This window comes from Melanotaenia boesemani, chromosome 12 (genome assembly GCF_017639745.1).
Source record: "Melanotaenia boesemani isolate fMelBoe1 chromosome 12, fMelBoe1.pri, whole genome shotgun sequence".
Taxonomy (NCBI): domain Eukaryota; kingdom Metazoa; phylum Chordata; class Actinopteri; order Atheriniformes; family Melanotaeniidae; genus Melanotaenia; species Melanotaenia boesemani.
Window position 1 is genome coordinate 7,174,934 of NC_055693.1, and position 17,930 is coordinate 7,192,863.

The window sequence follows — 17,930 nt, forward strand, 5'->3', positions numbered from 1 at the left end:
GGTTCAGTCTGATTGGCCAAGCTGTGGACAGGAGTCTCTTATGCAGCCTTTAGTGAGAAAGCCGAATAATGGAAAGGCAATTTAAACAAATAGAACACGTTTAGACATATTTAGCTTTTTTCCAGGTAGAATATTTAGATATTTTGCCTCCTATGAGCACAGATTTAATTAAAGAGTGGTTAATAGTAAAATAAAATGGTGTTTTAAAGGAACTCTTTTATCTTAAAACTTTGTGCTTCTAACTTCTTTTGATGGCACACTGACTTTCATTAAGCACATCCCTGGAGGGGTGGTTACCCTGCATACTGGGGCTGAGAAACTGCACATCACAACTTCTTTTTCCATCCCAGAGCACGGCTGCAAAATATATAAAAAATTTACCTTCACTCAAATATTAGCTTGCAATATATACATATACATATTGGAACTGCCTAAACTGTGTTAAATAGTCCCTGTTTGCGGATTTTAAGGAAGTGATGTGACGCTGCTGTGCAATAATGCTCTGTGTGTCAAGAGCAAATCAGATGGACTCTTACTGTCCTGGGTGCCTGCTCCACAGATGCTAACAGCTGTGGCAATAGGGCACATTAAGTGACGATAGGATAAAAAAAGAAATGTGTATACAGAAGAACATGTGGCTAAACAGAAAAGCATGCTGGCTAATTGGAACTACATTGGTTAGAAAGGATGATGCACTACAAACACAGTAACTCTGCAAGACATGTTGAATACTTGTGCCACCTACAACCACAAGGAGCTATAGACGGATCTTATTAAAATTTATCAAAAGCTGGTAAAGAAATAGCTTTAAACTTTTGCAAAAGGTGTCAGTTTTCTATTTTATCTCTAGTCTTTAGACTGCAGGATGCCGCTGTACATGATTTGTTTGTGTTGCAAACCAATTTGCTAAAAACTCGCGTTAGTTAAAACAATGCTATAAAGCTATAAAGTTCAGCAAGTGGAGCTCCATATGAGAAGACATCAAAGCTGCATCAATTTTTATTTATCGCAGATCACATTGTCATTGCAACTTTCAACGGTGTTATCACATATCACATGTTTTCCTGATATCATGTAGCCTTATCCTGGAGCATGCATGTCAACACATTAGCCGTTTTAAACACACGCCATGGCTGATTTAACAAAGAAACCCTAAATTAGCCTTCATTATGGAGCGCCAAAGAGCAAAAATCTGCCAAGTTTCAGTTGTGCTGCTTTAAAGCTTGAGTACAATCTAAGGATTTGTAGAGTTTCAGATTGATTCAAAGCAAATTTCTGATTTTACACATAAAAAAATCAGCATTCCTGTTATTGAGAGGTCGGCCCACAATACTCGACTTGTATTATCTCTTGCGGCTACTTACCACAAGGTTATCTCTCCTCAAAAGCCCACATTTCAGACTTCTAATGAGGTAGCTTCACCAATGAAGCTAATGATTGCATAATTCGATTGCATATGTTAATATCTTTTCTTTTTGACAGAAGGCTAGTTGGTCCAAATAGAACTTGACTTACCAACTACTTACAGACTGTCTCTGCCTTTTGTTCAGACATGATTTTGAAAAGAGAAAAGTGGGGACATGTGGAGAGATGTGATTGAAAATAATAAAAAATGGAAAAATAATAGCAGAGGCCAAAGACGAGATAAAGAAGCGAGGAGAAAACCAACGATTGAGGAGTGAGAAGGTTAGGAGAGCATGCCAAGCCCCGTAATGTAGGATAATGAGAGGAGAGTGGCTTAAAGAAAGCCTGCAACTGCAGGCATAAACACTACAGCACGGACACCCTGCAGACGAACAGATGGAGGAAGGGAATGGAGGGAGAAAAGAGACGGAGAATGACAGCGATGGAGCGTCAAACGAAGCCAGGGCTGCCTTAGAGACAGAGGGACTGAGATAATGATGGGGAGCGCAGCAGAAAAAGAGAGGAAGTTTGATAAAAAAAAGAGAGAGAAAGGCTTCAGGAGAGCCAGAGAGAAAACCAGAGATGGAGGAAAGCTAGCGCAAAAGAAAAGGGAAGGAATAGTAGGGAGGGTGATTTAAAATGAGGAGGAAATGTTGGGATGCAAGAAGACCGATGAGCCCTGATGATACAGGAAAGAGATGTACTGAAAAAAGAAGAGATAGAAACATGGAGGGAGTTTGTGATAAATGGCTCCAAACCAGACGCTTCCTGCATTTTATTGTCTCAGTGCTCAAGACTCATCTTTTAAAGCTGCCCACTTCAGACTATCTTATGTTCTTCTCACTAACTAAACCTCCACCATTCTTCTTTTACACTTTCCCAAACTCTACTGCTTTTATTTTCACTCTGTGGGGAGAAATCTTAGCTTTTCCTAGGCTGCAGCATATCTTACAGCTGGCTGTTTGATCTCACTGGGAAACATTTGACCACCTCTGATATTTCCTGACACGCTGAACATGTCAAACAGAATCCGGATTTCCTTTCTTCTTCGGACTGACTGCCATCATCCACCCCAGCAGGAGGGAAGATAGATGTGCGTTATGAAGGGAAAGACAGGTTAGCTTTGTGGGAGTTGTGAATGTGCTGCCTTAGCACTCCTAAATGTCACTATACAGAGCCTGAAATGTCTGCAGCTTGCTGCTTTCTGTTCTGGTTTGTGAAGGAAATCAAAATTAAAAACAAATCACATCTCATGAATAATACTCCTCATTCATTAGTTTTGAACAGGAGGTTTGGAGTAGCTTCTCCCCAGTGGCTGCTGCTAGTTAGGACAATCATATTTACTCTAACCAGGTTGTTGTCAGTCAGGGTTCATTTTGGTTTTATTATTATTTTATATAATTTTTTTTTATTTATTTAACCTTTGTACATTTTCTTTTTACATGCACATTATTCTCTTTGTTGAAAGTAAAACTTTGTTATGATGGCAGGATTATATTCTTGATAATGGCTTTCTTTAATGGTTCCCAGCTCTGAATAAAGATACTCAAAGCTGATTAAACCAACTCACATTTCAGAGTTAATTTTTAAACCAGTGTTTATGTTTTTAATATGTTTATTACCTTAAATACAAGCTGATTAATTCCAGGCTTGTTGCTGGTTGCAGTGTGTGTCTGCATGTCATGACTGGGGCTGAATTAGCTGCTGCTACAACAGGAAGGAGTTATTAGTTTTTTACTCGGTATCCTACAGGCTGTGTGAGCTACAGACATGCGGTTACAGCTGTCTGTAGTACACAAGCACCAGGAAATGTTGGTGGATCAGTTTTTGGATGTCTGATATACTGCAAAATATATGTTAGTATGTATAACACGTGACTCTGTTTATTAGAGTTTATATATGACTTAACATTTACTAAAAAAATCTAATCCCAGGTGCATTAATTAGGGCTGCAGTCCATTCCCTCTAGAGCAGAATGTCCTCTCAATTAATTAATTTGTCCTAATCGATTGTAAAATTTAATATCTAGTTAGGTCTACTAATTAGCACGGGTATCAATACTTAAATACCACTTTGGTGTCTGCTGGTTCACGGGAAAAACAGTCATTTCTACCCATTTATACAGGCACTGCAGCGGGCAGCCCCGCCCCTACAGCTTCTCCCAGGAGGACCCATTGTTTGCAGTGTTGCCAACTTAGCAACTTGTTGCTATAATTAGCAGATCTTTATACCTCTTTAGCGGCACTTAAAAAAAGCGAATAGCAACTAATTTGGAGATCTTTTCCGGTGTTGTTGGAGACTTTGAGTCTGATGTGAAAACACTTATTGTTTACAGTTCTCATACCTCAGAGCCCCCCACACCCCCCCCACCCCCACCCAGAAGCTCTTAGAAGATGTAGGAAGAGCAGGAGGCGTCTTCTGCTCCATAACCAGCCTGAAAATGAATTGTACAAAGCTGCAACTGGATCATCAAACCCTGGCTTACAGTCAGATATTAATGCCTTTTAATGTAGATTTAAAAATCTAATCTTTTTAATGCTTTTAATTAATCTAGTTTAAAAAGTAGATAGTCTTAACTAGCTTGTTCATTCTATTTACATGATCTTGTCTTTTTTTTTAAATAAGTACACTCACTAGTGGTTGAAATGGTTTTATTTTTTTATTTTTTGCACCACAGTGAGCAAACTTCCTGACAACACTGTTAGACTGTATGAAGACTGTAGTTCTGCACAAGCTAACAGCTTTAAATTTATGCATTTATTTTAAGCTGTTAATGTATTTTCTTATATTCATTAATATATTTTTGTTGTATTGTTATTTTTTTGGTGTTCTGACTTTGGTTAAAGGAATAATAATTTTTTCCCCTCTATTGTATCAAAAATAGTATTGAGTATCGAGCAACATCCTTAGAATCAGAATCAAGTTTGAAATTTTACTATTGTGACAACCCTAGCTGAGTGTAGTTGTTAAAAGATCGTTAAATTATTTTGTCATCATGTATTCCCACGGTTTTCTGTTCCAGCTACAGAGTTTATGAGTATATGATTCTGCAACACTGAGTTAAAAGTTAATGAGATTTACGTCCTGTAAAGCCTGTATACACGTATGAAACGAACACTGAAGAGGCAAGGCAAGTCTATTTAAACAGCACATTTAATGTACAAACAATTCACATAAATGTTAAAATCCCTGAAGAGTCAATACAGACTAAATATTTAGGACAGCTTTTTTTCCATTCCAGCACAGAGGGTCCCACGCTGGCAGTCCTTTTAAGCTCCCTAACCCGGTTCTTATTAAAGATGCTGTAACAGACTCGCCTGTCAGGGATTTTCTTCCTTTCTTTCTTTAGGGTTGGATTTTTATGATTGGGACCTGAACAAAAGGGTTCCAAAACAGTAGGACAGGTTGGATGTTCTTATGTATAAGAAAGTCAAAAGCTACTATTACAACAGGGATGGTCAGAGTAACACAATACACACACACACTGTACTGAAAACATCATATAAGATTACAACAGAAAGAATCATAAAACATCACAATTTACAAGCAATTAGTAAAATTTGAACAGAAAGAAGCATATTTGACCCAGTGTGGTATGAGCTTTAGGGACGGGTAAAAATGGGATGAATTATGTAAATTCATGTAATTTCTGCTTCTGAATCAAATTATAGCAAACCTCAACATTTTGACATTCTCTCTATTAAGACAGCAGCCCATAGTGAGGCCACCCCACTTGCTTTCAGCTGCAGCAGTCGAGCCTCCTCTGGGAATCCTTTCCTCTGTTGCAGAATATTGCCGTGATGACATGCTCAGTTGCTGCTGCTGTGCCAGCAGGCAAGGGCACAGGGAACAAGGAAACCAAGAAATGTTTTGTTTCATCTCAGCCTTCTGCATTCTGCTCTGCAGACAAATGGCTTCGCAATGCTCATGAATGTCAGGAGAAAACAGATTGCAACGACGCACGTCAGGGGAGTAGAGAATAAAAGTGAGAGATTGATGTGGAGATAAGAAAACAGATGCACATTTCATCAAATATTTTTACTTGCTTTTATGTCTCCTAAAGAAAATTAGGATTTCCTTGAATTCTATCTTTGTGGTTGTCCCACATTTGGCATAGGGGAAAAAAAACAAAAATATGAAGGGTGTCAGTGGAGCGAATACCAAACAGTAGAAACACATCAGGTGGGACTCCTGCAGAATACAAGCCATGCCGCAGGCAGAATTACTCATTAGTTACGCCGCCTCTTCCAAGGAATTACTGCACCGTTTGTTATTACTCAATTCAAAATATCTGTCACATTTGTCAGCAGTCAGTTTTCTACATTGAGACGATGACAAACGTTGCTCACGGAGCTAATTTGATGATGGCCTCCGAGTCTCCTCCACGGCAGCTCCTCTTTGTGCCGCCTCCTGCCTTTGATGCCAGGCCAGCGGAAGCTAAACAATACCAGCAAATGGATCAGCTGATGGCGGAGTGGCATGACAAAGTATGAAAATGAAAGACAGCAACCACACACACACAAAGCGGGTGACTTAATCCTGTCTCTCCCTCTGGCCCTCGGGGCCCTTCCTACCAAGCAGGCGCATCCAGCACATTTCACAGTCAACCCCGTAATCCTTTTAGGAGGCTCCATTACACGTCAACAGTGGCCCTCTGCTTCCACCAGAGACTGTGTGTGTCGGCTCATGTGTGTGTGTCTGTATGGATGAGCTGATTCGTTATTACAGGATGAAAAAAGTCGATCTCATTAAGTTAGATAAGTATCTAACAAGTAAGACTGAGCCAGGAGACTGTTAGTTTGGAAACATTAAGTTGGTGTTTAGTGTGAAGTGTCAATGCTTCCTGGTAGATGGTGACTGGTAGAAACTGCCGTTATTTGTACTGGTATTACAGAATACATTCTTTTTTTGGCAAAATACCCAACAGGAAAGGCTCATCTTTTCCTAATATTATTTTCTTCTTAAACGGTGATGCACATCCGGGGCTGAATAAAAAGTCTTTATCCGAGTGTGTCACAACAGAAACTGTTCCATATTGTTCAGATGGCTAAAGAGTGTGTACCATCCAGACATGGACAACTTTGTTTTGTTTTGTTTGCTTCTGCATTTAACCCCTCAAAGCTTGAATTTATTTACAATTATATTAAAATGAAATAAATACAGGAAAAGAATAACAAAAAAAAGATAAGAATAAAAGAAATATTAAATAAAAAATAGCAATTAATCAATAAAGATAAATAATAGATTATATAAAATAAATACATAGTGAATAAAAGTAAATAAATTAATAAAAGAATATGCAATGTGTACTAATTTGTAAGAAGACAACAATTTGATCAAATACCTGTGTGAAAAGTTGTTTTCGGCCTTTGACCAACAAGATGCTCAATTATCTTTAACCCTTTCAGAGTTTCCAACAAAAATCTTTTATCCACCTCAGTCCAGCTCTGTTTATGCTTTTTTTTCCGTGGTTCAGCAAACATCCACCACAGAAGCAATCAGAAGGATAATACACTAGGGATGTCACATGTACTGATTTCTTGCTACGACTATTGTCAAAGAAACACTGACGATTTTATGATTATCACAATTATTACACATGAATCATTTTCTAAACACTATAAATGTGTAAAATCAGATGAACACCCCTTATAGGTCCTTAAGTTTTAATTAGGGCTGTCACAATGAATGTGTTAATTCCGTAGATTAATGTCTTCATTAACGTTTTACCTTTTATGTATTACCTTTTACAACAAAGTCCATATTAAAAATACGAAGGTGGCAGATTTTTGGTATACGAGTGCTTTGTCCCAGCTGTTAACCTAATCCACCCAAAAACCATTTCACCCTCCATTTTAATTCATTTTCATATAGTTTTAAAGCTTTACATTTAGAATTTTACCATCAAATGTCCATAATCAAAGTTACACTAGTTGTAACGTGCCTACTGACCACTTAATCCTACTATTTTCCTCATATTCTGTAAACCCCTCGTTCTTCTAACCTAACGAAGGACGGACTCAACCAGCCTTCTGTAGATGAACTGTGGTGTCAGACACCAATACGTTAGCAGCACATCCTTTTAATCTGCCAAGTTTTAAGTTGAAGCATGAATGGAGCATTTTTTACAGCAGACATTTTGATGGGTCGCAGCAGGAAATGCACAAATGATGGGTTCCTTTTGCATGAGGCACGCTCCTGCTCTTGTGCACACTGGTTCATTGTTAGTGTTAACTGAGAGAATAAAAGGAACCATCTTTAATATTTTCTGTTACACCTGTGCTTGTCACGCTCTGAAAAGCCAGAATGTCGGCTCTGACAAAGGTCTGTCAGACCTCCTTTGTAGCACATCACACTAATAATCATTATTATGAGAATCAAACTGTTCCTGAACCATTTTTGCTCTATGACGGGGGAATTATTGCTGAAAGACTTGTTCACTTTGTCCAAAAACAAGATTGAAAATAACTTTATATATATATATTTATAAAACAAACTTTTAGGATTCTGCTCGACGGTGCAGCATTGTGATGTGAACTTTTCCAGATTGCTAACCCTCCCTAGTTAATTAATTAATTGAATTTGAATTTAGCTTCTTTTGTCTCTTTTTTTATTGATTTCCCTTTAATGGGTGTCCTTTTAAAGAGTTAATCAATGTTGTTCCCTTCTTCTCAACAGTAAGCATCACAAAGCCAGCCATAGTGCTGACTGATGCCCCCTTACTGTTCCCCACTAGCCAGAAAATCTGGAACAAGGTTTTGATTTATTAAACATGTTCTAAACAAGAACTGAAAGATAAACTGATGGATTTAAAGAACGTACATATGATTAATTGCCAAGTCCCTGCTCCACGTTGTAGTTTACTTCCTTCTGGACTCAGATCTATCGGAACCTGGTCGTCTTCGCAGTGATTTTAGCTTCTCAGATGACGTCCTCAGGTGGATTACTGCATCATTAGGAGAGTCTGAGACACATTGGAGTGGCTGATTGCAGCTCTGTGTGTCATTGATCCCTATTTGGCAGGAGATTTCATTCAAAGTGCCTCATGTTGTAAGCGTTTTTAGCTTATCTGGTCCCAGTAAGAATCATATTGTCCATTTATATGTGCTGATAAAGATGTAACAGCATTAATATTTCAGTACTTCGTCCATGTACTGTATCAGTGACTTTGTCTACTAGTGTTTTTTTTTCAAATCAGAATGGTTCATATGATTGTAAGCCCTACTTAAAGTATTCTGGCACCATGTCAGATCAAACAAAGTTAGCTTCTGATTTGTGGTCTTCACACCTTGATCACATTAGACCAAGTCCCACTGAAAAACTGCTCTATTATGCTCAAATCTGGGTTAAATTAATCTACAGAGCTTTTTATAACTTTCTTATAAATGCAAATATTAGTCATTTTATAGGATCTTTTGCCATCCCGAGATCATTAGACCAGGTCCTGTTGAAAAACCTTGAAACTTGGGATATACAAATCCAGAGGGAATTATTATCCTACAGCGCTTGTAGAGACATTAACACAGTTTCTGATTTGTGAAACCTTGATTCTATTTATAAATAGAATAAAGACTCATTTTATGTCTTTTTTCTTTTCTTTCTTTTGGCATTTAGACCACATCAGACCAGTTTACTCCCTAACGTTAGGAGCGCTGGCCTTCCTGCCTGTCTTAAAGAAGCGTTACTGAACTTTGTTTTGTTTTTTTTCTTCAGTGAGGTGCCCCCGATTAATGGCTAATTCAGCATCCATTGTGCATGTCTTAGGAATGTACTAATAAATACCACTGCGTCATCAAAATTAGTCAAACGCATATTTTTAAGGTTAGAAAGTTACGTGTTGCCTCTTTAAAGGGTGAAGATTATTGCATACAGATTGTGTCTGATAGACACCCACTGACATTTCTGGGTATTTTTGTTGTAAATAAATTTACTTTGTTTGTTTGGTGCCGTTTAGACTAAAAAAAATTAATTAAAGGAACCAAATTTCACCACATCCCTTGTATGTGCTTAAATAAATCTTTCTGATGTATAGCATCGTCCCAGTTCCCAGGGGTCTGTTTAAAATCTTTATGCCATTTTGGTGTGTGTTCACGGAGCAAGTTCATCCTTCAGTGATCGATTTAAAGAGCGCTGCGATACATTTAAAACAGGCCGGACACCTGAGCTGTCAGCCCTGGAGGGAGAATGATGGAAGCGAGTTAGGAAACAGGAGACAACGAACTGTCTGGGTTTGTCCTCCCCAAAGGTTCTTATCTCAGAGCGCTCACTGTCCTAATCTTGTCTCTTGCCGCGGTAAATATGATGTCAAGAGGACAGATACACAGTTATTCTGCTGCGGTGATTAGATGTGGCAAAGAGGAAAATGATGCAAACTTTGCTGTGTTTTGTTGACACTTTAACAGGGATGTGTTCACACTTCAGTAGTCATTGCTGCACAGGACAGACTATCAACGTGGATAATATTTATCATTATGAAGACGTTAAAATGATAATGTTGCTAAATCTTGTCTTCAGCCTTGAGGCACTTGTAATTGTTTGTTTTTGTGCAGCAGGAATACAAGATTTGATGAAACATGAAGTGAAATCTTGAAGAACTACCTTCTAATGCTTCAGACTCTATTTCCTAATGAGACTGAGTCCATATCTTTGAGTAAATTTCATTAGCTTTACACAAGTGTACTTCTCGTGTATGTGGTTTGATGTTTTACTTTGAAAGATAAACATGTGTTCTACAAATTCCACTTTTCTGTACTCATGTAAAAACAGGATAATGCAGTTGAAAGGTGAAAGAAATGTAACAGGCTAGATCTATTTGGCCACTCAAAGCTTGTTTTAACAGTGGTGATTCTCCACAGTAATATAAACAGAATAAGGAAGATATACAGACACTAATTAAGCAGAATCTCTATCTGGGTTTTTATAGGTCTACATTGCCTTGTCTCTGGCTGTTTTTCCCTGAGGGCGTATTTTTCTTTCACGTCTGCCTGTGGATGGAAGCAGATTATCATAAAGTATAGTTTTATCTGTGAGGGTGGCTGGCGGTCTGTCCTGATGGGTCGTTTGGAGGATGTTCTTGCTTGATGGCACCAGCAGCACCTCTGCTAATAAAAGCTAAAGGGCCTCGGTGCAGCCAGGAAGCCGCAGATAGATGGAGGGGTTTATGATGCTGATGAGCATGCATGAGTACAGACCCTGACATGAGTTTACAGCAGGCGGCCAGCCGCATGCAGCTGGCTGCCTTTACACCAGCATGGTTAAGGCAGGTGTGGATTGGGGGTCTTTACAACATTGCTAACCTTTCTCTTTTCTCTTTTTTTAGGGGAGACACAGAATTAAGTCTTATATAGAGTTTCTTTTGGGAGAGGGAAAATATGTTTTTACAACTTCAACATGTTCGTGTCGCCTGTAAACTCACATAGCTATGGCTCCGTTGGCATTATCTTAACCATATCAGAGAGGAGGGAACACAAAGGGTTTGATCATCATCCTCAGATCATCTTCATACAATCTGTGAAACAGATGGAGGAAGCCAGATAAGAAAGGAACAATACGTATTTCATCGGTCGTTTTCTGCACCTGCATCCAGTTTGCTGACGTCACCACAAAGTTTAAACACAAAATACTTTCAGAAACAACTTCCTGACCCAGAAACCATCCAGAACCAGAACATCTAATCACATTGTTAAGGAGGAGGTACCGTTCACCACATCTAACTGAATCTGACTCTCAGAAAGAATTTCAGCCACACAACTAAAGCAAAAACGTGACTTATTGTTTATTCTATCTTTGCATAACTAATTCAGTTTTTGATGAACAATCATTTTAACCTCCTAGGATCCAATTATGCTCTTTTATCTAAAAAGGGATTCATATTAAAGGATCCATTTATTTAACCTCTGTGTGTAAAGAAACACATTATTTTTCTCATTGTTATATTGAACTGTCAGTTTCTTTTTAGAATAAAAGTTTAGTCATTTCCATTAATTGGCTGTTCAAAAATAAATCTACTTAATTGATAAGATTTGTACTCGATATGAGAGGAAAAAGAAAAAAAAATTTGGGCTTGACCTTTGTGTTGGGACTTCTAAAATTTCCAGTTTGCAGCTCCAATGCAGCTAGTTGGAAAAGTTCATCCAGAGCCAGATAGTGAGCCAACATTTAAGACCATTACGACCAACATTTTCTGACTCTTAATCAATCTTTATGACTGCTGAGCCAACAACCAATCAGTTAGCTTTGTCCTGTTTTTTAATCATTTCTAATGTTTGACTGTTATTCAGCTAAAGGAAATGACCCATCATGCTTTTTGGACCACGTCAGTCTCAAGGAATAATAAGAAATGCTTATTATTCCTCAGGTTATGCTCTCCTTCGCACACCAGATGACTTTGTGTCATTCTCTCTGCCTCTCTGAGCCTCCGTCAGACTTCCAACTATTTCCCAAATTTATGCAGTTCTGATCCTGCTTGTTTGCAGGCTTATCGCTGCATCTGTGTAACAGCGTTGTTCTCTCTCTCTCTCTCTCGTCTGTATCTGTATGAGTTTCATGTTTAACTCCACAGTTTGACCTCCAACTCCTCTCTTCAATGTCCCACTGGCTGCTTAAGCATTCTGCAAACACCAGCATGTGCTACTGCTCCCTCTTACTCTGTGAGACAGCAGGAATGTTTTCCATCGGTCTGGTCCTTCTATAAAACTGCTCAGGCCTGACAGATTGTTGATGCATCAGCCTCCGTCTGCACCGTGTGGAAGTGTTCGTCTCTGCGGCGCTCCTCTGCGTGCCTGTGTAGCAAAACTAGAATAACCTTATGCTGCCAGTCAGCATTTTTTTAATACTACCATAACATAAATTGAATAATCACTATCCAGCTTAGTGGATGTTGTGTTTTTTGCTTTTGTTTTGTTGTTTGTTTTTCCTGGTTGTAGCAAACTCTGGAAGCTTTTCTGACCAACTCTGCAGGAATTTGCTTTGTGGTTTCAGTTTGTTGTCCTGTTGTGCTGCTTTTTTAGCCTTATTTTGTTTCCATTTTTGCTTTTATTGGCTTTTTTTCCTTCAGTAACTTCAGCATTATCCTCATTATTGTGCAACAAGGCATCATGGAAGACTAGTGGGCTGCCAACAGCAATAACACAGTTTTTAGTCTGAAGGCCTCAATTAAAGTTGAGACCTCGACAAGCTACTGAATCCATGTTATTCCTTAGCTGCAACAGCAAACCAAACTATACCCAGCTTGTCACAGGATTGTTAGTTGATTAGTGACAAAGGAGATTCACACTGACGTTCCAGCTCTGAGCATATGCTCACATCCAGTTAGCTCAGCAGTAAAATAACCTTAATTTTCTTTTTATCTCTTTGATTGGCACGCTAAGAGAAGAACAAAGGCTGCAGCAGATTTCCACTGCCTTCATCCGTCAGACGAGCGCTGAAAGTCGTGTAATCTCAAAATGAAAACATGTCCATTTCTCTGCATTAGTCTTTTAAAATGAGACACCAGTCAGGATAATAGAAACCCAGCTCTGACTGTGTACGCCGTGTTCTTGCTGCGCTGAATCAATGTAGTCTGACCTCCAAGCTTTTCTTGTAGATATCCCTGTAATATTCAGTTGAAATGCTGCATTTTGCTGCTTCACAGCTCAAACGGTGGTTTTGTATATATTGGGGCGCCAGTCTCCCTCTCCACTTTGTGGCCTCCTGACATCTCTCGTTTTTTTTTTGGTTTTTTTTTTCCCGTTCTTTCTTTTTCTTCACCCTGCATTGATTTTAATTGGTATGTCTCGTCTACATGAGGCATATAACAAACAAAGGTAAACTTGATTAAATATGTAAATGAGTAAAACCTGAAATTAACCCTTCATTGCTCCTTCTTTTTCTTCTCTCTCTTTCCGTCCAGGTCTTCAAACTGAAGGCGGTTCAGCTGGCTGAGAAGCTCCTTCCTGCCTTTAACACCCCCACTGGGATCCCCTGGGCCATGGTCAACCTGAAGAGGTTAGTGACACCGCCAGTGAAAACCATTTTGATAGATGGTGGTTAACCCTAACCCTGTTTTCTTTAAGGCTACCATTACCTGCCTCCGTCAATTTGGAGAACAATTTGTTAAGAAAACACCTTTAAATATCAGCTAGATGCATAAGGTTAATGATATATGTCAGAGGGAAACTAGTTTTTGTCAGCATGTGCTGAAAGCGAACACCTCCTTCCCGGGTGAAGATTGTGAGGTAGTCTGGTAGTCCTGTTCTGTGTGAACGGGTGTTTGTGGCTTGTGTTGTTCGCATCGCAATATGCACCACTGGCTCCTTTTTTATTACGTGGCAATGGCCGACATGGCCAAGATAACCCTTGTTCTAATCTTGTTAAAGGGACTTTTTGCACGTTTACATATAAATAAGCAATTAGTTGGTGACTTGCATTACAGCAGGTTATTTACAATATATTTTTTATCTCAATGTGTTGCATGTAGTTCCGTTTGTGGTTTGGTTCTTGTTGGATTTCTGGTTTTGGAGTTATGTCCTCAGTTTGTTCTTTGGTTTTTAGTTCAGGTTCAGTGTTTGTTCTGTTGGGTTGATTTCCTGCTCACAGACTTCTGTTTGCTAATTACAAATCTTTGTTTAGTAATGAACTCCCTCTGAAAATACTGTGTACACTCTGGTTTCTTTTGCTCCTCGCCAGATCCTTGTCAACATTTTCTTGTCTTCTTTGTCCTGTTTTTTTCTTTTTGTTTTTTTTTAAGTCCCTGCTGCTCCTAGTTTTGCTTAGTCAGTTTGTTTTGTGTTTTCTTATTTTAGTTTGGTCCATAAACCTGTTTAATCCTGCTGTTACAGCATCTTTAGTTATTTTGTAAGTCACATATCCTATTTTTGCCCTTCCTCCCCATCCTGGATTGGGGTCCTTCTTCCTCACCACAAAATATCTTTTTTTTTTTTCTTTTTCTTCTTCTGATTGGTCAGCATGACTTCAGAGGCAGGAGTTAAATCACCACCTTTTGGTTTGGTTTAGTCCTGACATCATTTCAGTTCTGACCTGACTATGTAACCTGAGGGCGCATTCATACCGGTTCTGTTTTGTCTGCTTTAAATAAGCCCTGGTGCACTTCCGTGGAAAGTATGGTTCATTTCCCGCCGATTAAAGCCGAGTCCCCCGGGTTATCCTGGTGTGAATGAGACCTGATGGTCTGGTTTTAAAGAAACTCATGATGTTTCAACTAAAATGTTTGCAACACAGATAGAAATAAAAAACTATTATGGCTGATGTAAAGCTTACCTTGTAATTATAAACTTGAAAATCACCATTTACTCCCTGCTTATTTTCATTTAGAAGAAAGGCCCTGATATTTCGACTCTTTTATCTCTCCCATCATCCTTTGTGGCAGAAGAATTTCACTTCGGGAACTCATCAGCCAGACACCCAATGTTGCCTATGAGGTTTCTAAGTTCTGTCATATCTCGAGAATTTAAATTATATTCATGTGATTTTATACAAGCTTTAGTACTGGACGATACTGTTTATCTGGATGTTATGTTGCAATTATACTAAGAGGGTCTCCAGTTTCCCATTTCCTAGACTACGTGATCCATATTTCCCAACCCTAAGAGAAAATAAATATGAGCTCAGGCAATGTTTGTGTGACCTCCATTATTTTTATGAAGCATCTCTGGGTTTGTCGGAACAATGCACATTTTCTTACATCTGTTACTTAACTTTGAAGTTGTAATACTGTCTCATCGATATTTATTCCATAATAAACACACATCTGCTTATCGACGCTGATCAAAGCTAACCAGAGACCCACAGTCCAGGTTTACTTTTTATTGTTAAAGTCATGATTTTAGATTTTTAGAAAAAGTCTTTTCTCTGTAATGAAAATAAAAACTGTAACATTTGATTCCTAATTATGTTGTGAGATCTGTGGCATCGGATCAACCTGGCACAGTTTTTTAAAGCTCTGACACATCCACCATCCACCCACTCGGGTGTTTTCACTTATTTCGCCCGATTAGGCCTCTTCACAAGGCTGCGTGGGTGTATACCAACTGCACTGAAAGGGCAGAACAACACACACCTTCATTGTTTGTGTTATTCCCAAAGCAGCTGCACTCAATTTTGAACTTTATAGAATCAGTTTTATTAACACAAAGGGCTTTTTGTGTCTTTTCAAGTGGCTCCAAAGAATGTTTCCAAACCTCTGTTCGCCCGTTTACCTTACAGCTTGTAGAATCCTTCTACTTTGTGTTGTACCTGAATTTTTGTTTTACATTAACATAACACTTCAACCCTTTTGCTTTCTCTACTGCCATTTGTTTTTTTCTTTTCCATTATACCTGTAAAAATAAAGCAGATACAATGTTAGCATTTATGTGTGTGTTTCCTCCCTGTGTTAGCAAGTCACTATTACCTATTCATTGCATCAAACAATGACAGTAAAATAAATTACTTTCAAAATCTACTTGGTAGTTTGTTGCTAAGCACCCAGCCTCTGTTCCAGAGATCAGCATCCTGTTCTAAGTGTTGAGAATATAAGTAATACAAGAGAGGCCCATATTTCTCTGGATAATTCTAATTTGTCAGAAGACCAAGACTTTGTGTTTTATCTTCATCTCCTACTGGACAGCCACACACCAGAAGAAACACAAGTACATACACAAAGGCCCTGTGGAGCAACAGTAGAATTACAAATAAACACACACAACAAGTGATATATATGTCTCTGATTAGACAAAAAAGGTGTGTATAATTTTATTTTCAATGTTACATTTGCACAAATAAAACTAATTTTTTCCAGATGTCCTGTTGGTCACATATGACAAGATGAACTTTGGTGGAGATAAAAATGAGTAGGTTGGATATTTCTACTCTAAGGCCTGGTACACACATAACGATTTTTTTAATCTTATGAGATTTTTTTATCTGGTCGAGACCTCACACATGAAGATAAAAAAATCAGGTTTGATCATACTGTGTGTGGTGTGCTCTGAAAATGTAATCACAGAACAACACACACACATAACGTAACGATGCTGTCCCGCAGCTCATCTACAATCTAGTCCTCCGAGGCGGAAAAATGTCAAAATGTAGAAGAAGAACCATAGCAACAAGTTTACTTCCTTGTTCCCCAGCCAGCTCGCTCTCTGATTGGCTACGTTTCATATCACGTCACCATCCATGCAGTCACAATGCACGAGTCGTCAGCGTTCCTCAGAAATTGGCTCTGAAACGTTCAATATTGCAAATTGTCGGCTACAACCCGTTTTGGAGCGGATTATTGGGACAAATTAGCTCGTAACACACCACAGACCAAATGATAATTGGACAGGGAAATCTCATGATTTTCAGGTGTTTGCCATCCAAGGTCGGCAAGAGGCAAAATCGGGACAAACACAGCCCAAAAATCATCATGTGTGTACCAGGCCTAAGCTGGGTGGCATGTAGAAATCAATCTTAAATCCAGACCACTAATTGAATGAGATATTTTAAAAACTAGATGTCCAAATTTTTTTTAAAAAGGTATGTTTTTAGATGTTTTTATATAGTATTTTATACAATAAAGTTTCTATAACATCTTCCCTTTAAGTCTTTGTTGTTATATTCTTATGATTAACATTATTAGTATTTTTAAGAGTCATTAAAATATTATCTTCTGAAGTGTGAAGCCCTGTGAATCCAGTCTGATACCTGATGAAAACCAGGCAGTAAAAAGCCTTTAACACTTATTGAGTAGATAATAATTTTCTCGCGTCCTCCCTGTCTTTTATTTTTCCTCTTCTCTTTCCATCTTCACCATCCCATCACCTCTCCAGCGGAGTCGGACGCAACTGGGGCTGGGCTTCGGCAGGCAGCAGCATCCTGGCTGAGTTTGGGACCCTCCACATGGAGTTTGTTCACCTCACCTACCTGACAGGAAACCCTGCCTACTACCAGAAGGTAAGACTAAGAAGGAGTACATGTGTAAGCTGTGTCCAGGTATGACTGTTTGCATTTTAATGACAGCTTTATTTCACTTTTAATAAACTCTGATGTGTTTTCAATCAAATAATCAATACACTTATTTTGCACTTGAAGGAAAAGCAAAGGGCACAATAACTAAATATATCTGTTAAATCATTTGGAGAAGCCAGTCATGAAAGGTGATAGTTATAATTTTAAATTTTTTTTAAAAGGGTTAGAAGTCCTGTGATTGGTGTTTTTCTCAGGTGATGCACATCCGGAAGCTGCTTGCCAAAATGGACCGACCCAACGGGCTCTATCCAAACTACCTGAACCCGCGCACGGGCCGCTGGGGCCAACGTAAGTGCAAGACTGTAACCTTAAATGGCTTCATTTTAACAACTGCTCTATCTGTCTGTTTAATACTTTTTGTCCTGTTCTGGAGTCATAAGTGGAATTCTGTGGAAGCAAAGAAAAAATACCAGAAACCTTGGTGTTAAATTCACTCCTGTTAGCTGTGGGGGTGGAGCGTTTGAGGTGGTGTTGAGAATTTAATTGTGGATTATGCTTGAATTCCTCAATCGCTGATGTACAACCTTCCTGTTGGG

General features: G+C 38.8%; 1 protein-coding gene across 3 annotated transcripts in view; it reads left to right on the forward strand.

Annotated features, from left to right (window-relative positions):
- man1a2 (mannosidase, alpha, class 1A, member 2) overlaps positions 1 to 17,930 on the forward strand; it is a 127,114-nt gene that overhangs the window by 83,411 nt on the left and 25,773 nt on the right. For all 3 annotated transcript variants that reach the window (XM_042001643.1, XM_042001645.1, XM_042001644.1), the window contains exons 7-9: positions 13,295 to 13,389; positions 17,196 to 17,319; positions 17,589 to 17,682. In XM_042001643.1, the coding sequence (XP_041857577.1) occupies positions 13,295 to 13,389; positions 17,196 to 17,319; positions 17,589 to 17,682 (313 nt within the window). The remainder of the gene's footprint in view (positions 1 to 13,294; positions 13,390 to 17,195; positions 17,320 to 17,588; positions 17,683 to 17,930) is intronic.